We start from the raw sequence: 25409 nt of genomic DNA on the forward strand, positions 1-25409 counted from the left end.
CTAGACACGGACGTAACCATTCGTAGGCTTTGGTCATTTGCTCGCCGTTCTTTAGTGATTAAGTCAAGCGCTTCCGTTTTTTCCAGTTATTTAAAATATAATGTTATATAATTCCTCTCATATTCTACTTGGGTTTTTTTCGTAATCGATAAAATACTAAAGTGATATTTTCATATAAAATAAGTAGTTTATTTTTAAATAAGTTAGTGAAGCACCGATAAACAAGAAAAACATGACTTATTAACAAATTATTCATTTTCATACGATGATTAATTGTTGCTGACATGTTCATTATTAAATCAAATTACTTGTTATCCTAAAGAATAGAAATACCATTTTATAAATGTAATTTGAGTGGTAAAACAACCAGACAGGAGACTCTTACAGGTAGGCCTAAAACATTAACCAAATGTGAAAATATTAGATTTTAAAAATCATAAAAGTTTAAATGTACAGTAGGAGATAAATGCAGATATCATAAAAAAAAACGTGTTGGTCTATTAATAAGAATATGGCATATAATGTTAAAATCAAGAAATGTTCAAGCTAAAAAGAAAAAGAAAAAAACAGGAAAAAGGCGACGGTTTACAGCATGGGCAATTGAAGACAGGGCCCTGTAATAAAGACGTAATATTAAAATACATTTATGATAAATTAATAGTGATATATGCGGGAACAGAAAATGAAAATAGTAGATCAATTTGATCTGTTTTATTTCTTACAGTTTTATTTGAAAGATAATGGGAAAATTAAGTATGCCATAAAATATCTCACTATGAGATATGATCATGGTTTCTTCTGATATGAGGTTTCCAGAGCTGCAAATGTTTTTTGTTTTTTAATATTTACTTTATTTAATAATGATGAACCATTGCTCAGTTGTTTGATTCGCTCTAAACATTGGCCCCACCCTGGCCTCCCTGGTAAATTTGGTTACCTGACAGAAACATTACATTTTTGATTTCAGGATTTTTCATTCGTTGTATTGACCTTTAGCACTTTTATCAACTTTGTGTTGTTATCAATATAAGCACTGACATTATAAATGTCTGTCGGTAACTACAAATTTAATTCTTAACAGTATTGACCAGTAAAAGTCAGTTAAAAAAATAACATAATTATGCTAATTGTAAAAATAATTGCTTGAAAACAACAGTCTGTCAATATAAAGCAGACCCAAAGCTGTGTTCGTGTCTGCGCGCATGCGCATGCAGTAAAGCGTGTTGTTGGTTACCATGACGACGGCACTATTAAAGCTTTTAAGTCCGAGTCTCGGCTAAGATTAAGAGCGCAGGTGCTGCTGCACAGACAGGACTCTATGGGACAGCAAAATAATCAATAAAAATGGTAAGTTACGTAACAAACTTTAATTTGAACGTTTTATCATCACTGGATGTGTAGCATTAATTAGGAAATGATGAATGTTGATTAATACTCTTGACGCTTTCCGCTTGTCCGGTTGTATTTATCTCTACCTGAGCGGGGGAAAAAATTGGATTACACTTGGGGATGTTTTTCTCTAATGTATAAACATTAACGAGCAGATACACATTCTGTTTTAAAATAAACACCACATAAACAACAACGGGCTGTAGTTATTTTATTATTATTATTATTTTTTTTTTTTACCTATTTAAGTAAACTCTGGCTTTAGTCTCGCGATGCCCTATTAACATCAATTTGTCAAGGACAATGAATCTTTAATGGCGCTTTCACTCTGAACGCCGTCAGTAGGCTACTTCTTATTCACTGGCCTATAATGTTGTAGAGTATACAGTAGACAAAAAGCATCCATTAGGATCTTATTTATCAGATATTTTTTAAAATGATGGTGACAAAAAATAAAATTAATAATAATAATTGAACTGTTTGGATCTCACACTGGAGAAATGTACCTCTGCATTTAAGCCAGTGGGCTGCCATTGTGCGGCTCCCAGAGAGCAATGTGGGGTTAAGGGTCTTGCTCAGGGACCCAGAGTGTAGGCTGTGAGGATTGAACCTGGTACTTGCAACCAAGGGCGTAGGTTTGATTTCAGCTTTGGTAGGGATACTATTGGTCTGATGTCATTGGTCCTATATGCATGCTTGCATTTTTTTCATGCTTGATGTGAAAATCAGGGTGTATTACTTTTAAAGAGAAAATCAGCATTTCTTGCGACATTTATATAAATTTCATAAGTACTACACGCACTAGATGCTGTTTATCAATGATTGAAGCTTAACTGGCTCTGATGAATGAGGAATTAGGACTTTTTTTTCATTTTGAAAAGGTTTGCACACCTCAAATAAAGAAAATCAACAACCAGTAAATAGGGCTGGGCGATATGGAAAAAAAACTATATCACGATATGGATTATTTTATATCACGATAACGATATATATCACGATATGCCACAACTGATGTTGCATTTTATGTTTTCATAGTCCGTCAGATGGACAGGGTTGAAAAAAATCTTTCATTGCCTATTTTTTACCCATCATCTTGTTTCCTAATATGAGAATCCCAACCTCAAACCAAGAACACCAGTTATGCAATTTGCGGCCATGACAGTGAACAGTATAGAATCTTGGCTAAAAAAAGTTAAGATAAAATAAAAAAGTTTATCACGATAGAAAAAATAGAGGAGAAAGGTCACGATAGACATGTTTCTCTCGTCCTCACGATATATATCGCCATATCGCCCAGCTCTACCAGTAAAGGTCCGGAGACATTTTTAATTACAATCCATTACTTTAAACAGCATTTAACAGTGAAATAAGATGAGGTGTTTATGCATCCTTGTTATATGTTGACTTTTTAACCCTTTAAAGTCAATTGTATCAAATTTGATACATGGGTTTTTGAGACCTCTACATCATCAGTGTTATATTTTTATTCTTGAAAACCCTGACTTACACAATAAGTCGCATGTTGGGAACAGAAAACGTTTAAAACATTATAGAGAAATGCCTTATGTATCAAATTGGATGCAAATAAATCATCGCATTTCACTTTTTTGATGTCATTTGTCAGAAAATTCAATGACAACTCTAATAAAGTGTCAATTATTTTATGGTCCCGGCTTTAAAGAATTAAATAAAAAAATTGAAAAAAAAAGAAAATGTTTCCATTTAAAAAAAAGTGTTTTTTTTTTTTTTTTACTAGAGAACAACAATTGTTCAGTTTGGTATAGCAACAATTTTCTGATTCACATATTTCATAAAGCACCTGAACTGACCTTTCTTTTTTATGGCTTAATGAGGGCAATGGGATTTACCCTGCCCTGCAAGGCCTTTAAACCTGGGTTTGAATGGCAACAAGGCAATCCCCAACACATATCATGGTGCTCATTCGTGAGCCTGGATTGATATTTATTTTTGATTATGTTCATGGTGGGGACATCCTGCTTCACAAGTTTGAGCCAAACATACTCAAAATGTGCAGGGTCATCTTTGAGCACACCATTTCACCTTTTTTTTTAACCAGTTCACTGAGGTTCTTCCAGCAGTCCACTCTTTCTCTGCTCTTTTTCTCTTCGTCTTCTCCTTCTTTCCCATCGCACGGCTTGCAACAAGTTTGCCTGCTGTGTCTTAAAGTGGCTTGCAGCAGCAGCCCTGACTGACAGCAGCTCATTGGCTAATTTGTATCATGTGTAGCCTGGTGCCGGACGCTCCGGAGGGTTTTATTATACAAACGGGAGAAGCGTCACAAGTGAAGTTAGACACTGTCATCCAAAAACATGCTGTAATTTGTAAATAGTCTGCTGATCCATGACCTCTGTGCTAGACCAACACTCCCCTACATTACATCAAATTACATACACTTGGTTTCAACAATATTCACTGAGAAGATAAAGTTAGTAAAACATAGATAAGAAAAGAATGAGAACCTCTATTAAGGTAGTACCCTTATCAGTTTTCTGATTTTACTTTAAAAGCAAATGTTCATAAGCGAGTTGGCATGGATGTCAACAGTCAAATGTATTTATAAAACTAGCTCAGTATTATTATAGACTCGCTTTAAAACATTGTGCCCTATGTCCTTTTAGGAAAAAATGACTGAGGTAGTTGCAACCAAGTCTCAGGAGGAGTATGAAGATGACTTTGAAAAGGATCTTGACTGGCTAATCAGTGAAGAGGGCCGAAGTGAAGAGCAGGTAACTGGTACCCTCCCTGTTTTTCCTTTTTTCAATACCAGTGCGGGGATGGCTTGGTGGGATGCAGGTGTGGTCTGGGGTGAGCAGGGTTTTGCAAAATATCTATGTCAGATTTAATGATGTTATCATACTCCTGCTTTTCTCTTTATGTGATAGACTGACCCAAGGCAGTATAACAGTTAAAGGAAGGAGAAGGATATATGTTTTTTCCCTGTTTCTTAAATAAACATTTTAGGAAAGGTGCAGCACTTATGTGTTTTTAGCCTTTGTGAGTCAATAACTTAACTACAATTCAAACAGCTAGTTTTTCGGGGGGACATTTGCTCTGTTCCTTTGGAGAGTGACAATATCTACTTTATCTGTGCAAAAAAGCTCAGACTTAGGTCATTTTGGTAGATACAACCTGTTAATAGCAATTAGCAAGTTTTGTCCAAAATTTTTAATTTTTATCCTGTTTAAGACTTTGGTTAGACTATTTTAACACATGAATATAGTTTGACCATTAGATTTGCACTACAGCTTTGTGATTCTGTTTAGATTTGTTGTCCCTTTATATAGGACCTAGTTAGTTTTGTTTCATATAAGTTTATTTTCATTATGGCCGGTTAGTATCTAAAAAAATTAAAATCCATCAAAATTATTAGTCCCATCCAGACAATAAATTTTTTTGCGTTTGGACTCAGTACTGCACCAAAATAAATAGCTGTTTAAGTTAAATTTGAAATTGTTACAATTAGTTATAAAAAAGTTATCATCCAGAATTTTAGAAAAAGGTTCCTTTTATACAGTTGCGCAGTAACTAGTGTAAGCTTTAAAGCATCTGACCTCAACATTTTTTGATGCATTACTTTTACTTTTCATTACTTTTACAATTGAAGTATTTTTCAAAATGGCACTTTTACAATTTTATTTGAGTAAAAACTTTAGGTTAATACTCTAACTTCAACAAAAAACTTCAACAAAAGTGTTTTAAACAGTAGGAGTTATATTTTTACTTGTGTAATAAACATTAATACTTTTGACATGTCTGCCTGGTGGAAGGCTTGCTCCATGCACAGGGAACTGGTAAGACTTAATGGCAGCAATGTGTACCCAATGTCTGCTTTGCTTGCACAGAGACTGTATGGTCCCTAAAAAAGGGTGGGCCCACCAGGAAAAAGGTTCGGCCATCAGCCATAGGTCTTCCTGGGGAGACTGAGAAGTGTCATCCCCCTATAGTTGAAACACACCCTCTGGTCCCCTTTCACATGGAGGGGAACTCCCCAGTCTGCCCATCCGGGGGCACTGTCCATGACCGCCACATGATGCTGAAGTTGCGTTTCAGCTATGGCATCCCAACAACATCCAGAGACCTAAGGTGGATCTGAAGCCACTGTGGAGTTTTTTTGACCACTTCAGTGACTTCCTCTTGGGTGATGTTGAATCTGTCACCAAGCACCCTGTCTTCTTCCACCGCAGGAGATCCTCAATATCTTTCTTCCACCGTCCAATAATGTCCTCAGTCAGGGTCAGCAGCTCCCTACTGTCACTGAACACAGTGTTAGCAAAGCACTGCTTCCCCCTCCGGAGGTACTGGACAGTCTTCCAAAATTGTTTTGAGGCTGACCGATAATCTTTCTCCACCAAACTCCTCCCAGGCCTGAATGTTTGTTTCCATGACCTTCTGGTCAGCAGCAAGCTCTCCATCACAATACCTGCTTGCTGCCTCAGGAGTCCCACAAGTAATCCAGGCTCGGTAGGACTCCTTAGCCTGACAGCATCTCTTACTGCTGGGTTCAGGGTTTGTCACCATGATAGGCGGCACAGACCTTACAGCTACAGCTACAGGCAGCCATGTTCAGAGAGTGTTGAAGACAGCCCATGGTTAAAAGATACAACTACAAAGTTGATAATCAACCATCAAGGCTGGAGGTCAATGATGGACACCCTTATGCCTAAACATGGTATTCATTATGGCTAATCTATGACTTGCACAGATGTCCAATAAAGAGTCCTGGCTTTGTCTTTGTCTGACCTGTCAACAAGAGCCTCGGAAGATCCTACCAGGGGCATAAAAGTCCCTGTCTATAGAGCATCTGGGATCATCTGAGCACTGAAACTACTCCACCACGTTAAGGTGGCGGTTCGAGGACGGGCTTCTTCAAAGTGTGCTAGGTCATAGGCTGCTATATGACCTTGTACATCTCACTGCCTGCATGTGAAACCAATGCTCTTCACATACAGTGGGATACTTTTACTCTGAAACTCCCCAATGCAATATTGATAAGAAAATAGACATATATGTTAACACAGATCAACTGATAAGTGCCGATCTTGTTTTTTTTTTTTTTTTACATTATAAGAAATAATGAAAGCAATATGTCTCTTACCTACCTAAAAGGGCTGTGAATATGATGCAAAAAAAGACAAAGAGGAGGAGGAACACGTGAAAGCAGTAATAGCGAAAATAAATGAAAACGGGAGCCAAAAACCAGGCCATGTGGAAGAGGATGAGGAGAGGTGGCCCTCTCCTATGGAGCCATTAGAGTACGACATAGACCAGGAGGGCCCAAGTAAATCATCGCCTCTTGAGGCAGAGGAGCAGTCAGATGAAGAAAAGAAGTACATGTTAGAGAAAATCCAGCAGGCTAACAAGGAGCTGCAAGAGCAGGAAACGCCAGATGTGACTAGAAGGAGGCGGCTACATTTTAAAGAGACACTGGTGGACCTGGTGGTGCCCCCAATTGATCTTCAGGCAGAATGCAACAGCACTGAGAATAATGAAAAAAATAGCAGCAAAGGTGAAACAACGGTTCCTGGTGCAGACACAGAAGTATCGGGGAAGATGTCTGAGTTGAAGCTCTCTCCTCGTAATGAAAGCATAAGATTGAAGGGATCGAACGATGAAGACCTGGAGCAATCTAAGGAGATTAAAGTTCTTGTGGAAAAAAATGGGAAGTTTGACTTTGTTAGTATGAAGGATGTGGAGTGTCAGAGTGTCCTCCCTCCTATAACAAACAATGTAGGCAATAGTACACAGTCTTCACCAGGTATCCATCAGCGGGTGGGCAAAACCTACAGCTCCTTCTCTCCTCAGCACCGTATCGGCTCATCCTCCTTTAACTTTGGCATCAATCCACTTCAAGCACCAAGACCTCCGACTCAGCCCAAGATCAGACCCAGTTCAGCCAGTCATAGCCAGAGAGGGACCCAGAGCAAAAACAGCAAGAGGCGGGTGCAGTCTGCAGCAGGAACACCATCACAGGCCACCTATACCCTCTCACCACAACAGAAAGAGCTGCTGCAGAGGATCCAGGAGAAGAAGGAGAGGCTCGCTAGAGAGGTTACATATAAAATGTTGTTGATAAAAAATATCATTAACCTTTAATTATATTAACCTTTATTAATCAATTTTTTGTTTTTCTTGTTAGGCAGAGCAGAGGAAACATGAAGAAGAAGAGCTTAAGAGACAGGAGAATGAGCAGGCCTTTAAAGCGTGGTTGATGAGGAAAAGAGAGCAGCTTAATGAGGAGAGAAGGATCCAACGTGCAAAGGAGATAGAGATGATAAAAGTAAGCATTACTAACCCAGTCTAATACTCATCCCCCAGTAAAATGAGATTGGTCCATCCTCATCCTAGTACTATGAAACTTGAGTCTTACTAATTTCCTCAGAGGGAACCTTTACCCAAGCCTGTGTTTAGTCAGAGTCACAGTCAGTAAAAAATATTTGGCTCCATAAGAATGAATAATACTATAAGCTTTTTATGGCCAACATGTTCTTTAGAAATAAAGAACTTGTTTCTGTCATCAGACTTTACAATGCGACCATATAAGTGCAATAACTAATGTGCAATCACTATTAAATAACCTGTAAAATAACCTGTGCAGTGATACCATATGCAATAACATGTGCTATAATCCTGTTTAAGACTAATAAAAATTCAGCTGTATCTCCACTGTGAGATCAATAAAACCTATCTCATCTAATCTTGTCCTAATTTTTCTTAGTGGCTATAATTATCAAAATAAGATGGAAAAAAGACGGAATATTAGCTACTAGCTGTATGTTTGAGGAGACTGCACAGGTAATCAAGTTTTGATGCACAATAAACCTCTTTAAAGAAGGACTTTCTTGCAACTTTGCCTAATTTGGGTTTTGCAACTACACAATAATCCAAAACACACTTTAAAATAGATTTTTTTTGAATGGACCAGTAATCCTGTCTACTACTTAAGTTGTACTCAGAAAAAAAATCAGGTGATTATATCACACAACTCTGTTGTGCCTATCTCCGGCAGTCTATGAGTGAGAAGCAGTGTACAATACTGGGGTATTAAAAGTTATAATGCTGATAGAAACTTTGCAATTAAGAAATAAAAGGTTTCAACAATAATCTATGAATTGCTTCTGTTTATGTTTGTTGATAGAGAGACTCCTGTGACCCAGAAGAGGCCTTCAGGTCATGGCTTCAAAGGAAAAAGGAGCAGCAACAGAGAGAGAGGCAGCTGGTGGAGCTCAGGAAACTTGAGGAGGACAGTAGTTACCTCTTACACAGCAGAGAGGAGTGTGAGCGTGCCTTCAAACTGTGAGTTTAAACCCTTTAATTGTTATATTCAAAGTCATTATAGTATTGAGAAACATATTTTTTGCTTGTAGATGATTTCACATCTCAACATTTCACATAATACCAATGTCAGTGTCGTGGCAGTGTAGTTAAAAGTGATGTCTTTGTAAAGGTTTCAGTTTTCACCACACTGGAGCCTGTAATGTACGCAATCCGTTGGTCTGCTTTTCTGGAAGCAGATAAGTAGGCCATACAGTTAGTTACCTCTTTGTGTGGTTTGTCATTCTGTCTTGGGTATTGCAGACTGACAGAGGTGTTGAATTTGTCTCAGTTAGGAGGGATAGGGTTAAGTTTAAAAGGTGGTGGTAAAAGACACAGTAGTAACAAGGGAAAGAATAACTGGCATCACTGATGTGAGAACTATAATAGTAATTATGTTTATTTAGGTTTTTAAATTCTGTTCTTGAAATATGTGGCTGAGAAAAGTATCCAGGGGTGCAAAGTAGCAAAGTACATTTACTTGATTACTGTAAGTCAAAAGTCAAAGTCAAAAAGCCTTTATTGTCATTATATTCTGTGACAAATACAATGAGATTTGGGACTTCCATAACACTGTACTTACAGTAAGTACTTGTTTTCAGTATTTCTTTCACTCCCCTACATTTCAAAGTCATATTATTTACTTTCTAAACCACTCCTTTTCTAGGAAGCTGTTAGTTCCTTGTTCCTTTTGGCTCAGCTTAGCTCTGTAATTCGTTGTACCTGTTTTTTCTTTCTTGGAATGCTATTTCAACATGACAGATTAGAGCCCTTAGGACTGAATCTGGACACCAGTGTTTTAGAGATTTGGATGACGTTCCACAACTGTGAGAAACTCAGGACAGATATTATTGTTAGTTTATTATTTTTATTAAAGCGTTAGTTGTTGCCATGTGGCCAAGTTGTTCAGTAGGATGAGTACTCAAAGGAGATTTATAGGTTATTTGTGGTGGTAGATACAACCTTAAACCTCTATTCCATTGTGAAAGTGTGAGGAGTATCAAGACGGTACTTTTTTCTTCTTGTTTCTATTTTAAATTTAAAATAATCAAAAATAACTGTCCTTATTTTATTGTGGCATTTTTATGCTAAAGTTCTTTACAGGTGGCGTCGAATCTGTAGCAGGTGGTTTCTGAAAGTTACAGGTTCTTAAAATACTTCAAAAATTATACACAAAAGTACTGATATTAGAAAATGTACTTTGTATTTTTGAATACTGAAGTACTTATAAATGGACGCACTTTTAAATACTTAAGTATTTTCAAAAGTGAGTACTTCAACACTTTAACTGGAGTAGATGTTTTACCCGAGTACCTTTTACTTGTAGCTGAGTAAGATTTGACCATGAGTACTTTTACTTAAAGGTAAAATAGAGGATTTTCGCAAATGTTTGAGAAGAGCCGCCCCCTCCACTTAAAAAAAATGCACATGCACAACCCTGTACCCTATTAAACGCATGCAGGAGCATGCATTAGCCCCTTTCTTCTTGTACACACTCTGTTTAAAAGTTGCTCTTTGCATCGCTCATACAAGCTTACTTTTCAAAAGAAGATTTACAATTTTTTCACTATGTCAGACTCACCACCGGTAAGTAAAAATTGGGATGAGCACATAGGACAGCCTTATGTAAACATATCACCAGAATGATTGACAAATAGAATGACCACTTATTTTGATGATCCACTCAGAAAAAGAACATACTGCGCTATATATTTAAGTACTACTGTTGAGTACTTCATCCACCACTGAAAATATCACTGTCCCGATCCAGCCTGGATCTGCCTGGAACCATGCAATACCAGCCAAAACATATTTATCACTAGAATGATTATTATTGTATAAAAAAAAAAAATCACCCCTTTTAGTCCCATTTTTGTGATTTTTTTCATCAGGTGGCTGAAGCGTAAACATGCTGAAAAGCGAGCAGAACAGCAGGCAGTCAGAGAGCACTCCCGTAGGCTGGTGATGGAGGAGCGCCGTGCACGCCATATGAGGGACCTGATGTGCCCTGTCAGTGAAACAAGGCCCTTTCGGTTCATGGAGCAGCTGACATCTTTAATGAAAAAAGAAGGTTTTCATCTCTAATTCTAACTTCAGCTGTCTAAAACATAAATAATTCTGAAACACACACGCTCACCCTTCAGATATTATAGAATGTGCAAAATGATACTATCTCTTTAAGAAAAAAATATATTCAGTATGAAAAATGTTACAATTATTACAATTCCCCAATATTGAATCAGTGTATCACCTACTTTGAAAACATAACTATTACAGGAAATAAAAAAAAAATAAAAAAAACTGAGTGAAATTGTAGTGTTAGCATTAGTACTTAGATGCTGTAAGATATTTGGACTTAAAATTCTAAAAAAAAAATACCAACTCAAAATAGAAAACCATTAACTTCACAGTTCACAGCAGAAATAAACTAAATAGTACAATTGTGCTGGAAAAATAAAGGATCAATAGGTAAACAACACAATACAATACTAATATTATTAACTTTGCACTTTAGTATAGCACAGTACAAAAATAGAAATGTTCAGAAACAAATTTCAATCAATAAATAGTACAAATATATACTGAAAAGTTTCATTAAAGAACACATGGAGGACGCGACAGAGTTTCTTTAGACTGTCGCTACAGTTCATCTTTAGGGTTGATGTTGAGGCCCTGACCCCAAATGGACTGTGTTTCCAAAGCCTGGATCACCTCGTCTGCCTGCAGTCTTTCCTACAAGAAGGACCCAAAGACACAGAGACAAAAGTTCAACAAAAACATTTTCATCTAAATGTTACAGCTATTAACAAGAATTAACATTAAATATAATATATCGTTTAAATATATTATTTTTATACTCAGATTTTCATTTGGGTTCATGTTGTTACTGTACATTGAGCTGCGATGATTAACATTATGTCAAAAAAGTGTGTGATGATGAAAATATTGTTCATGATGTGTAACTTTACATTAAAACCTATATGTTCCTGCAAGTATCTATTGTCTTTTTTAATCATGACTGGAATGAGGAAGTAGAGAAGTCAGATTCTTGCAAATCATGAGTAACCTTACGAGAATATTTGTGGTGATGCTTTTTTATATTTGGATCATCGATATGATTTAATCTGGCCACCAAGATTAGCAAGGGATAAAAACAGGAATTATTCCAAGATTAGGAAAGGAGGAAACTTTCCCAAACAACTGTTTTTGTACTGTTTCTACAGTTTCTCTTTATCATGTTGCAAGCAAAAACTTTATGTTAAGTGTAAGAGAGTAGTGGATTATTGTGAATAGGGAAGAAAAATATATATATGCTGGTTAAATCTCTATACACACAGACTTCTGAAAGTGGGGCAAATATTGTGTAACCAGCCCATTTTGTTCTAATACCTTCAATAAAACCCTGTGAACCCAGCTGTCATCAGATAAATGAGTTAATAGAGTCTTAGTCTTACTAAAATCTCCAAAGAGATTTACAGTAAATCGGGGTAAGCTTACACAGTAACACCATTCCCTTCCTATATATGAGCTTTTTGACTTTATTGGCAAGAAGAAAGCCAAATACATTACATCAATGTTTCAGTTTTGACACAATCAATTAAAGAGACATGATAAACATTAAGAGGAGAGTGATATCTTATGAAATGATACGGAGATTTCACTTGCTGTTCTTTGAGCAAAATGCTGTTTATGATTCTCATGTACACACCAGCCCCACTGTGAAATATGGTGGTGGCAGCATCATGCTGTGGGGAGTTTTTTTTTTTTTTCCACCAGGGATATGAGGGTCAGGATTGATGAGAAGTAGGGCGAGGGCAAACTTAATAAACAGTTAGAAGCTAAACTGAATCACAGGTTCAAAGACAAAAGCAAGGAACTATTAAAATGTATTTAAAAAAAAAAAAAAGAAAAAATATTTACTACTGCGCCGTTTACTGGGTGTGAGGAGTTAAACTTATAGCTATCTCCGTTAGCCTTGTGCATTTAAAAAAGGTACTTTCAGGTCACCTAGTTTTATCTAAAGGCTGTTTACCAGTTCTCTGTAGAGCGGATCCAAGGTGAACCATAGAGCCACAGCACACCTCTGCCCACCGGTGACAGCTTTCACACCATGTGGATTCTCTCCTCCTGATGAGAAACCCACCAGCCGACCACACTTTGGTTTTATGGATGCCTGCAGATGATAATAAAAAAAATAAATAAAACAAATTTTATATATATATATATATATACACATACATACATATATACATACATACATACATACATACATAAATATATATATATATATATATATATATATATATATATATATATATATATATATATATATATATATATATATATATATATATATATATATATATATATATATATATATATACACCTACATCCTTTATGTTGCCCTGCAACAGGAAAGGCAACCTTTGCAGGGTGTACCCTCCCTCTCACTCATAGACTAGCGGAGATAGGCATAACAGAATAAGCGGAAGAAGATGGATGGATTGAAGTGTTTGGGATGTTTGGGTGGATGGATAGAAGTATTTTCCTCAAATGGAATATCTGGAAATATCAAATTTGTCTGGAAAATCATCTTACCGTGACTGTTTTGGCATCCATTTCTGTGAATATAAACTCCCCTCCTTCAAAATCTCCATTTAGATATAGCAGTGCACTAGAAGGTAAAGGAAAACAGATCACACTGACATCATCAACCTTATAGAATGACATTGTGCCTTGAAGACACATCGTATTTCCTACCTGTAGTCTCTGTATGTGTATGCAGGGGGTTCCTTCCAACACTCATTGGCGTCTGGATCGAGCAGACAGTTGTCAGCGTGGATGGGATGGCTCAGGTCATTTCTGTGTTCTTGTTGGCCTAAGGAACATTAATAAGCAAACAGAAGAAAACAAATATACATGGATTTCAGACGGGTATTGTGTCACGATAAAGATACACTATATTGCCAAAAGTATTTGCTCACCCATCCAAATTATTGGAATCAGGTGTTCCAATCACTTCCATGGCCACAGGTGTATAAATTCAAGCACCTAGGCATGCAGACTGTTTTTACAAACATTTGTGAAAGAATGGGTCGCTCTCAGGAGCTCAGTGAATTCCAGCGTGGAACTGTGATAGGATGCCACCTGTGCAACAAATCCAGTCGTGAAATTTCCTCGCTCCTAAATATTCCACAGTCAACTGTCAGCTGTATTATAAGAAAATGGAAGTGTTTGGGAACGACAGCAACTCAGCCACGAAGTGGTAGGCCACGTAAACTGACGGAGCGGGGTCAGCGGATGCTGAAGCGCATAGTGCGAAGAGGTCGCCAACTTTCTGCAGAGTCAATCACTACAGACCTCCAAACTTCATGTGGCCTTCAGATTAGCTCAAGAACAGTGCGCAGAGAGCTTCATGGAATGGGTTTCCATGGTCGAGCAGCTGCATCCAAGCCATACATCACCAAGTGCAATGCAAAGCGTCGGATGCGGTGGTGTAAAGCACGCCGCCACTGGACTCTAGAGCAGTGGAGACGCGTTCTCTGGAGTGACGAATCGCGCTTCTCCATCTGGCAATCTGATGGACGGGTCTGGGTTTGGCGGTTGCCAGGAGAACGGTACTTGTCTGACTGCATTGTGCCAAGTGTAAAGTTTGGTGGAGGGGGGATTATGGTGTGGGGTTGTTTTTCAGGAGCTGGGCTTGGCCCCTTAGTTCCAGTGAAAGGAACTCTGAATGCTTCAGCATACCAAGACATTTTGGACAATTCCATGCTCCCAACTTTGTGGGAACAGTTTGGAGCTGGCCCCTTCCTCTTCCAACATGACTGTGCACCAGTGCACAAAGCAAGGTCCATAAAGACATGGATGACAGAGTCTGGTGTGGATGAACTTGACTGGCCTGCACAGAGTCCTGACCTCAACCCGATAGAACACCTTTGGGATGAATTAGAGCGGAGACTGAGAGCCAGGCCTTCTCGTCCAACATCAGTGTGCGACCTCACAAATGCGCTTCTGGAAGAATGGTCAAAAATTCCCATAAACACACTCCTAAACCTTGTGGACAGCCTTCCCAGAAGAGTTGAAGCTGTTCTAGCTGCAAAGGGTGGACCGACGTCATATTGAACCCTATGGATTAGGAACGGGATGTCACTTAAGCTCATATGTGAGTCAAGGCAGGTGAGCAAATACTTTTGGCAATATAGTGTATTTTAGAGGATGAAAGTAATTTTTAGTTTGCCCATAGAAACTCAAACCTATAACATATTCTTGCTACTTTCTGATCTAAAAGTTGCATGATACAAAAAAGCAATGCCAAATACAACCAAAAGGAATTAGTAACCTGTAATGGCCGTCCGACATACAAGGTGTGTGAAGGAGAAGTGCAGTGTAGTGTTCAGCATGAAGTAGGACTCCACGATCCGTCTAACTCGCTCACTGGTATCATAGAAGAGCCGAGCGCTGCTCATGGGCACCCTGCCCTCAAAGCCATACTGCATGGAAGAGAAAATTAAGTGATATTGTCGGTGAAATCATTCTATGAGCAAAATCCACAATGAGAACCCTGCTTCCTCTGGGTTAAATGTGCTTTAAACTAAGCAAGCAGTAATCCTACCCAGTGGCACGGGAAGGGGGGTGCTGCGGGGGCTGCAGCCTCCCTCGTCATAGCATCAGCCCCCCATGGTGGGGGGGCTGTGGAGTAACATAATATTGTACTTAAAAACATGAAATTATTTATGTATTTATTTTTTAAAAGACTGTGTTTGATATGGGATTAAAATGATGGGCTGTGTATAAGATATAAACTAATGATTCATTATTTTAATATTTCATAAAAAACTAGGCTACTCCCCCAGAAGCTTCCGCCACCTCACATTCGTTTAGGCATGGCTAGCAATAGGCAGCAGATACGTATTTCTGACTATTTCGAGGTAAGAAATGGTTTTAATTCCCCTATACTGCCGCAGTTAGCGTTATTTATGTGCCTATTCATCTTAGTCCTGTGGCTGAAGAAGTCTACGCTAGAATAAGGCTGCATATCACTAAATTTTATGTCTGTATTAAGCTATTTAGTGATAAAATATGAAATTAGTTATTTTTTTTTTGTGTGTGTTTTTTGTTTCAGATATGAAATCATTCCCCATATCCATAGTCGAATGGACTTTCAAGACGTTCAATGCTCAGTTTAGGCTATATTTAGGCCATGTTTTATTCAAGTATTCCTGATCTTGTTGATTGGGAGCTGTTGTTTGTTTTGAATGATTAAAAGAGAAGAAATAAAGTTTAAAATGTTCATGCTTTGTTCCGATGCATTTTAAATGGCAGTTTTTGGCGACAAATGTAGGGCTATAATATTATGTTAAAAACGTCAGCCACAGACCTCAAAATAATGACGTCATGTGTTTTCCAACCCAGCCATCAGCCCCCCTCGCTTGAAACAGGTTCCAGCGCGCCTGATCCTACCTGCAGAGTTTTCAGTACAGTGGCTCCTTCAAACTTCTCGTTGGGAGTGTGTGGGGACATCCTCCCTCTATAACCATCTCCTGCCATGGTCACAGCCTTGAAAATGGAAATAAAGTCAAAAGAGGGTTTCAGATATTGTTCTTCTCTACTCAACCAACAAAAATATTTTGGCTTATACTTTAGAATATACTTTATTTAATAAATTAATGATGTACTTACATGTGCCAGGTTTCTGAGCTCTGCACATTCCTCCTCAGATATAACATGATCAAGGAGGACCCGCTGTGTGCCGTTTAAATCCAGAGAGTTCTGCACCAGCTCCACACTGTCGTATAGCAAGGGGCCGCCTGCACACACAGGCAAACACAAATTAAATCTCATCACTTCTTTAATTCTCATGTCCATCTATTTCAAGTAACAGCTTCTCACTGGCTTACCCTCTTTAAGCTGCTGTGAAACAATCACAGTGATATTTTTCTTCTCCGTGATGGGAACGTACTCTATCCAACCATCTGTGCCAGAGGGAATCCTGTGGAGACACCAATTCATTCAGTTCAAATATACTTTATTTAACATAAAGCGAAATTAAAAGCCATATTATTACTTTTACTTTTATATGATGAAGCTATAAATCTTTAAACTGATACAGAAAAAACAACAACCTTCAAATAATACTCTAAAATAAGTGTTTTGGGTTTTATTACAACCTACCTGTTGGAATCATCTCTTTCTCCTGTGGTACTCCAGTAATTCTGTATAAAAGACAAATTGAAACCTTTGAGTAGTTTGATTTTAAGCACTGCTTCACAAACATTGCTGGATATATATATATATATATATATATATATATATATATATATATATATATATATATATATATATATATATATATATATATATATATATATATATATATATATATATATATATATATATGAAAAACCCTGCTTGGTTGTTAGTTTTTGTTGCATGTAAAATATCTCATTATGACCATAAGGTGGTGCTGGTGTCTGCAGATACAGTGGAGCTCTGAGGCTCTGCCAGACACCTGTTGCTTCACACATAAACAAGAACAAGACATACAGACAGCATGTTTCATGTCTTAGCAGAATCGCTCTCTTAGAGCTGGTATATACTCACAATTTGCTTTAAAAATCCAAAAACGTGCAAATAATCAAACCACACTATAGGAGGCAAATGAACTCACCCCTTCAGAGAAGTCAACACCCATTATCTTGCTTCCCATGACAAGGAGATCCACTTCCAGTTGGTGTCTCGTAAGGTATCGTTTTGCTTCCTAAGGAGAAACAAAAATCAGCAATATCTCATTAGAAGTTTTATGATACTCTTACAGATATGCCATTCAAGACTTTTAATTTATCACTATCTATGCTCTCTTTTTTAATGTATATTTAAGGCAATAACTTAAATGCTTCAAAGTTATGAAGTCTTAACAAAGACAAGTGTCATGGCAAATATTAAAGTAAAGATAGTTGTACTTTAACAGCAGCTGGAATTAAGCTCACATGTTGTCAATGTTAATAAGAGTTTATTTAAAAGAATGATTCTAAAAAATAACTGTTTGGGACATTGGAAAAAAACAACAATTTTGTCCTACATGATGATGTTGGAAAATCCCCAAAACTGAAGGTATCATTAGGGTGGATTACCTTTTTCCTAACTTTTGGTTCAATGAGAGCAGCAGTTGATATGTTTTCCTAAATATCAGTAATTGCATGTTTAACATTCTGCTTTGCTATAAAACTGCCTTACTAGCTGTAACCTTTAACCCAGTTCCAGCTGTACCGTATCTAGCCAAAAAAAGACTGCAAGGAATCACACTAATCATCACAATATGTGGAAAATACTTTTTCATCGAAAATGAGAAAAAACGGCTACACAAAGATATTCCTTAGTAGCCTGGGTGCCATTCTGAACTTAGTCCCGCCCACAACGTTTGAATTGAGTAGGACTACAGTACGTCAGGCTAATTCCTTAGTGCCTAAATGACATATATAAACTATGGCAAAGAAAGGACAACAGAATTAAGGATTAAAACAAAAAACACATTTTATTTTTATATCATTTAAAACAAGCATACACACAGATGTTTCCATATGTCTAAAAGGATTGTTAAAGGATTTACATTTTCATATCTTTAAGAGCGAATGAAGCTTTGCTCACAAGAGCGTTACAAAGCAGCCTGTAGCACTGATCTCTTTCATCAGTTTTTGAAAAACAGCTTGAAGATGGAAACTTTAAGCAGGCTCTCCCTCTCCCTTCTTTTCCAAAACAGGACCTCTGGCCGGGGAGGCATGTTGAGCCAGGTACTGACATCCTACAAATGAGCTCCCAGAGGAAGAATGGAGAGAATGCATGGAGGAAGCGAGCTAGAGACCAACCATTGTGCTGTAAACTGACAAGAGGTGAAAAAAATGGGAAAAATATAAGCTAGGACTGAAAATAACACATTATCCTCCAGGATGCTAATATCAACTACTGTAAATGTTAGCCAGGCAGTCAGATATGCTGCTGGACACTTTGCCTGCTCTAATGAGCAACAGGCTTTTTCTAGGAAGAGGAGACAAAATATTTTGGTAGGCAGTTGCTGAGGATTGCTTAGTAAAAGGCTCTGATGACCCCCCAGGCAGTGGCTGCTTTTGAAAACCTTGAACTCCTACTGAGTCGTGAGATTTTTACAAAGGTTGTCAGACTTTCTCTTGAATAACATCTTTATTTGCCTTTTGTCTTTCTGGGTTGGAGCATAGTCAGGGCCTTTTCCCAGTCTGTCTTCAATAGAAGAGAGCAGATTTCTGGATTTTGAGGATGATTTGTGGATCTAGCAATCATTTATCTTTATTTTCTAAGGTTTTTAAGGAAAAATAAGAGGACTTGCTGATTATGTAATTTACCTGCATGCAATGCCATAAATATCGGTAAGCAGAGACTGCAGTTGCAACATCTTAGGGGCCCCGTCACTGACATCTAGTTGGCCCCCTACGCAATTGTAGACTAGGTCGGGGGTTGTTGTAGTTCGTATGGGGCCCACCCAGATAATGTTGCTTACAGGGCTATTGTTGGTTCATTATTCCAATGCCTGCATGTGTTCATTTCTAACAATAGTCTCAGTGCTGTTATTTACTAAGCTGAATAATTCAACCATTTACTTCTTCCTAGAATAGTAATAGTAAACTCATCTGTGAATGACTCGGCAAGTCTGGGATTCTCTTATAAATTCACTAAAGAAAATGGTTGGATATAAATAAAGTTTATCTTTTGGAAAATTGTGTTACATAATCTATTTTGGTATATATGTCCGAGTGGACACATTTCTTCGATTTAGCCGTCATTATATTTTTTAATAACTATTTCAAGTTAGATCTCTGATCATTAAATGTGCCTTTTTAATGTGACCATTTACTTTGGTGTTGGTTTAAGGAGCTCCTGTAACGCCACAACATCTGCTTTTAATCCAGAGTTAATTATGTTGGATGTTCCTCTAGTCAGGGATCAGTCAGAGGTGAACATGTTAGATTCTCAGCTTAAGATCATAGCTGAGCTTTTCAGGTGGCCTGTATTTGAACTAGTTGCTTACTCACATCCATATCAGCGATACATTAAAGCAGAGTTTAACTGTTGCTGCTTGGAGGTCCAAGTTAACCAAAACACCTGCATGACCATTTACCCTCTTATACTGTAACTTACGTACAATTTTCAATTTTTGCATTATTGGCTCAATAATAAATTAAATTATTTTAGTGGTTTTGGACATCATACATTAAAATAACAGCATGGAAGTCTTTTTGAATATACAGAAGAGCCATATGAAAAGTAAAATTTATTTCAATTATTTCCCGGCATATCTTTGCAATACTAGCAGTGGTCACACAAAAATTGTGATGGTAATATGTGTTGTAAAACCCTTGACGGGATTGCTGCTCAGTGGTCCAAAGTCCAGTTTTCAGATGGTGAGAGGCAGAGGCCAAGCTGCTTGAAGTCCGGGGTGGAGTCTCCACAGTCTGAGATCATTTGTGGAGACATATCATTTACCAGTGATGGCTCACTGATTTCCATCAAGTCTAAAGTCAGTACAGTTTTCTATCAGGAACTTATAGAGGAATTCAAGTTCCCTCTGCTGCCAAATTTTATAAGGATGTTTTTTTCTTATCTGCTAATTTTCTAAGAAATTGTATTTTAGGGTTTCAGAGGCTGTAAGCCATTGCAATGAACAGAGATGAACAATAAAAGTATATCAATCTGTCTTTACTTCTGTACATGAGTTTTCTATTTATTGATATAAAGTTGGTAATCAATTTCACTAAAAAAAATTATTATTGCTGACGTTCTAATTAAAATTTCACCCTTGTAGAAAGAAGATCAAGGAGTCAAACAATAGCCTGCTGTCTGTGTTTGTTCCACGTCCATTTGTTGGTTCTTTCAGGGTACTCCTTCACCAGCCCAAAGAAACGAGTATTAGTTATTAGAATAAAGGTATAGTGGAGGATGTTCTTTCCAAGGTGGATCATCAAATTAAGTGGTCCTCCTAATTGTCAATCATTCTGGTGATATGTTTACATAAGGCCGCCTATTTTCACTTAACGGTGGTGAGTCTGACATGGAAAGTAAGCTTGTGCGAGTGATGCAAACAGCAACTTTTAAACAGAGTGTGCACAAGGAGAAATGGGCTTGTAGGCGTTCCCTCTTGGGGGCGGGTACAGAGTTGTGTAAGTGCATTTTCTTTTAAAGTGGAGAGGGCGGGTATTTTCAAAAATTTGCGAAAATTCGCCATTATACCTTTAACTGTTCTTCATTGTATCCTTAGATGTGAGAGAGTTTGCATGGCTGTCTGTTCTGTGTCTCTGTGTTCCCCTGTGATGGCTGAGGACCTGTACATGATGTACCCAGCCTCTCAAACAATGACAGCTCAAACATAAGTCTCAGCTCCCTGCCTAGAGAAGCTGGTATAGACAAGCGATGGATGGACATTATTAGAATTTATTAACATTTACCTGCCCATCATTGCAGCTCTTCCTTGAATCCTTTCCTTTACAAACTGACTTAACTTATTTTATGTTTCTCCAGCCGGTAACAATGACCTATTTTTATTTTTAACATACCCACCATAAAACTGATCTTTGAAGCCAAAAATCCCATCTGCAGAACATTTTCCATCAAATACAAACCTTAGAGCCTCAAAGCCAGCCAGTCTATTTTACTAACTGTATCCAGAGTTTAATAATGAGACTAACTACTGTAACAGCAGATTTCTAACCTCTCGTGGATGGCCGTCGTGTCCCAGGATTTCTCTGTAGAATTCCACATTGTCCGTCATGAATTCATCTCCCTTGTGAAACAAGAGGTAGGTCAGAGCGCACTGAAGCGCCTCCTCCAGCCTGTCGACTGCAGAAATAAAACATAACAGAGTGGAGAGCAGTTTGAAGTTTGTGATCTTACTATATTACATATATTACCACCGATTGGTAATATAATATTATAGATTAGCTAAAGCTGAGTACTGATTTGTGAGGGAAAAAATGTTTGCTTCTACATGTCAATTAATTGTTTCAAAAGACTGGCTACTGCATGGCCATTTTTTCCCTTGGAAAGGCATGCACATTTTAACTGTTTCGTAACACATAAATCTGGAACTGAGGACCTTTTAGTTGTGTGTTTCTGCTAGGTGCAAACATTCTTTACTCTGCTGTAAAGGTGAAAGGTTAATGCAGGACTTTCCCTTTCAGCTGAAGCAATCAATTTGTTGCTGTCAGCTGCAGTTTACAGATTTACGGAGATTTGAGCTCAAATAGAAACATATTTGTGAGGATTTACTGGCAACTGAAACAGATAAAGTACCCTAAACCAGTGCTGAGTGATTTAAAACTTCCACTGATGATGCTGCTGCAGAGAAGAAAGCAGACGGAGGCTGCAGTGCAGAAGGGTCTTCATAGCAAATCGATGGTGACCATTATGGTCAGATTACTCTTTTTACAAATTTTTCTAGTTGAAGACCATGTGGGCTGTCAAATATCAAATCCTCACACAAACCTTAACTTTAAACCTGATTGCCAGACTGTTTAAAGAAATTCACATAATCATGGAGACACATCTCTGAAAATCTAAATATTTAGAAACTGTTTCTAAGCTGGGTGGAGTCCTCAGCAAAATCACTTAAGCTGTCTGCATGTTATTGCGGTTACCATGAGTGCTTGTATCTGCATGCATGAACTGTTGAGGTAATAATCCTCCTTTAGATCATATCTCTACATTTAAAAAAACATGCACAAGGACTTCAAATGGAGAATGGACAAATCTAACATTTATTCACTTAATTCAGCATTTGGGTTAACTCATAAAAAACAACAAGAAAACTGTATAAGACTATAAACATTCTACCTTTAAAATAGGCAAACTGAAGGTAATCATAATGAAGAGGCAGGTAGTTCTCCATGGGAGAAAGGCGGCCTGGACGGGTAGCCAGGTCTCGGACGCACTCGTGCTCGCAGTGTAACACCTGAGTGAAGTGATCTGAAACAAATGCATCAACAAAGATAACAGGCTTTTACTGATATGTAATAAAAGACCTCTTAGAAGGGAATGAGTCATTACTTATAATGCAAATTAAAATAAAGTTCACAATTTCCACTGATAAAGAATTAATATCTGGAGAATCCTTTTTTTCCAAAAACGTGTTTGGTTTCGCTTGCTTTACTTATCATTTCGTTATGCCATGGTTTTAAGGACAACCAGCAGTAACAGCATGAGTGTTTGAATGTGTTGTTAACATGTATGCGCAGTGAGGTCACTCTTTTAACAGCTGCAGCACAATTTTCCTCAGACAGACCAGCTGTAATGTGTTTCAATTTCTTTAAGAGCTCCAGAGAAACAGAGGTCAAACGTGAGTCATGCATGACTGTAACACAATTCAGGTCAATTACAGAAATTCAAACTTATACAGTTGGAAGTAGCTCTGTTAAATCCCTTCCTTTCTGATCCAAGTCAAGCATGAGATTGTTTTAACAAACCCATATTTTATTACACATAGAAACATTATGACTGAGAATTCTTCTGTTGTGGTGCTATGGAAAATAATCCCTTCATTCAAAGCAAAACAAAACTAGTTGGATTTTTTTGGAAATTATTTTAATCCGACCAGACATGAGAGAGCCAGAAAACTCTTGTTAGCGATTAAGCTACTGAACAAAAATTTGCTTGGTTTTCCCCCCAAAATTGGCCTCACTTTTGTCAACAAGACACTCCTAACAGCAAAAACTTGAGCTAATGAGACTTGTTCATGTGAAGCTAAGAGTAGAAGGGAAAATGCATGGCAAATAAAAACAGTCTACAGTTGGGATTCTTCGTGAATTCCAGAGGTCAACAGGGTCCCATAGCTCAGGATTTAAAATAGACATCTGAGGCTAAATCCTATCAAATTAAAAGTCTATGCTTCTTATCCCCTCAAAACTTACACCAACTTTAGCAGCTTTTGAAACAGTTAACCTGGCAAGGGGCCCAAAATTTGTTTAGCGGAATGAATGTTGTGAATTGATAAATGGAAACACTGGGTTTCAAAGGTTTTCAAAGAAAAAAAGAGTGTTTTACTTTGTGATATTGTCAACTGTTCTACGTCTATGAAGATAACCAGAGCTATGTTTATACCATGACTGCCAAGTTTAGAGAAAGTTTAGTGCTCTGTATGCAGGCCGGGCGCCTCCGGGTGCATTGCTGTCCCACTCAGGACAAAAGCTTGTGACATTTCATGGGCATTAACCCGCCGTGCATTATGCATAAGTTAGGCTGTCGTTGGTCATAGGTTCTGGGCTCATTACGAATACTCTATGCATATGCCCATAATTGAAAAAATATGTAGAAAGTTCACTATATGCCAGCATTTTAGAAGATTCTGGAGCATACGCTGGCTAAATAAATGTCAAGGTGTGACAGGGCTATAAGAAAGGACAAAAACTCTGCCTTTATATAGTTAAGGCCTAAAACGATAAGCTGATGTTCACCTAAATATTAATATAAAGCCATTTGCATGGGTAGTAAATATACATAAATGGGTTAGGGCAATAGCCCAGCTAGTTATTGCATATGTAGCCCTCTTCATACACCTGGCATTTTTCTTAATGTTGATATATTTTACACCAAAGGATTATTAGAGAATATTAGAGAACAAATATAGAAAAGCATCATAAAAAAGCATAAAAAGGTACACAGCACACATGAACTAATATGCATTTAAATTTAGGTTATAAAACAATGTCCCAAGCTCTAAACATCCACAAAGCTCTGTTCAATCCTTCACCTCCAAACGGAGAAGTCAGTCAGCAAACCTGTGCAGAGGACAACTTTAGTCATGCAGTAACGGATGGGTGAAAACAACTAATCTGTTGTTTAAATAAATCTGACTGAACTTGATCTATATAGCAAAGAAGAATGTGAACAACGAATCAGTCTCTACATGCGCAAAGCTGTTAGAGACCTACAGCTCTTTCACGAAAATATTGACTGGGGCAATCACAATACACATTTATGGCGCAATTTAGATTTCATTTCTCTAACTTTTATGATTACGTGCTACTATATGCCAGTCATGTGCTACTGTATGCCAGTAAATCTCACACCCTTTCCCACAAACTGCTAAAATGTAAAAAAATATATATATATAAAATCACTGCATATCCATCAGCTATAACTGTAATGACTGATTGTGCTTCTATTTAAAGATGCACATCTGGAACTCGTCAGTCTACTGATCTGTAATGGAGATTAGAGGAATAGTATGAGGAAATTGCTGTTTAGTGTTTAGTTATTGTCAGTAGAGCTTTCAAAGACGGATAATTTCAGTTATGAATTTCAGTTGAGCAAATAATATACACCTTTTTATTAATTAACACCTTTTTATTTCAAAGAAGTGCTAGCTGAAGCATTTTGGTCTATTTTGACACTGGCTTTGACAATAGTTTTATGGGCTCATGCTTTTACTACTTCAGCCAAGGAGGTTCTTTTTTGTTTAGTTTAGAAGTGTTGGTTTGCTGGTTAGCAAGATTAACAATCATCAACAAATCATGGATTGATTGCTCTGTTGTTTTAAACAACAGGTATGGCTTCATCCAACCAAGATCCCAATAAATCAGGATTACACAATCTTTGGATTTAGGAATCTTTCATATGATTCTTTATAAGCTGCCTGGTGAAAGTCTGCACTGTCAGTGTTTTCTAATTAT

At 37.6% G+C, this 25409-nt stretch overlaps 2 protein-coding genes across 2 annotated transcripts in view; one reads left to right on the plus strand and one right to left on the minus strand.

The window, feature by feature from the left end:
* The first annotated feature begins 1207 nt into the window (after positions 1-1207).
* ccdc181 (coiled-coil domain containing 181) lies at positions 1208-11181 on the plus strand. Its single transcript, XM_038272154.1, has 6 exons — positions 1208-1347; positions 4029-4136; positions 6517-7458; positions 7547-7687; positions 8546-8703; positions 10614-11181. Exons 1-6 carry the CDS (start codon positions 1345-1347, stop codon positions 10804-10806), a joined length of 1545 nt encoding a protein of 514 aa, XP_038128082.1. The 5' UTR covers positions 1208-1344; the 3' UTR covers positions 10807-11181.
* Positions 10756-25409, minus strand: part of p3h2 (prolyl 3-hydroxylase 2) — a 62585-nt gene continuing 47931 nt past the window's right edge. The window contains exons 4-15 of the mRNA XM_038272153.1: positions 22576-22707; positions 21455-21582; positions 17390-17479; positions 16894-16934; positions 16620-16711; positions 16402-16529; positions 16183-16278; positions 15062-15212; positions 13483-13600; positions 13321-13396; positions 12755-12895; positions 10756-11454 (exon numbers count right to left, since the gene is read on the minus strand). Coding sequence (XP_038128081.1) covers positions 11362-11454; positions 12755-12895; positions 13321-13396; positions 13483-13600; positions 15062-15212; positions 16183-16278; positions 16402-16529; positions 16620-16711; positions 16894-16934; positions 17390-17479; positions 21455-21582; positions 22576-22707 — 1286 coding nt within the window. The 3' untranslated portion in view covers positions 10756-11361. The remainder of the gene's footprint in view (positions 11455-12754; positions 12896-13320; positions 13397-13482; positions 13601-15061; positions 15213-16182; positions 16279-16401; positions 16530-16619; positions 16712-16893; positions 16935-17389; positions 17480-21454; positions 21583-22575; positions 22708-25409) is intronic.

Source organism: Cyprinodon tularosa, unplaced genomic scaffold (assembly GCF_016077235.1).
Source record: "Cyprinodon tularosa strain WSP-4 unplaced genomic scaffold, ASM1607723v1 ctg82, whole genome shotgun sequence".
NCBI lineage: Eukaryota > Metazoa > Chordata > Actinopteri > Cyprinodontiformes > Cyprinodontidae > Cyprinodon > Cyprinodon tularosa.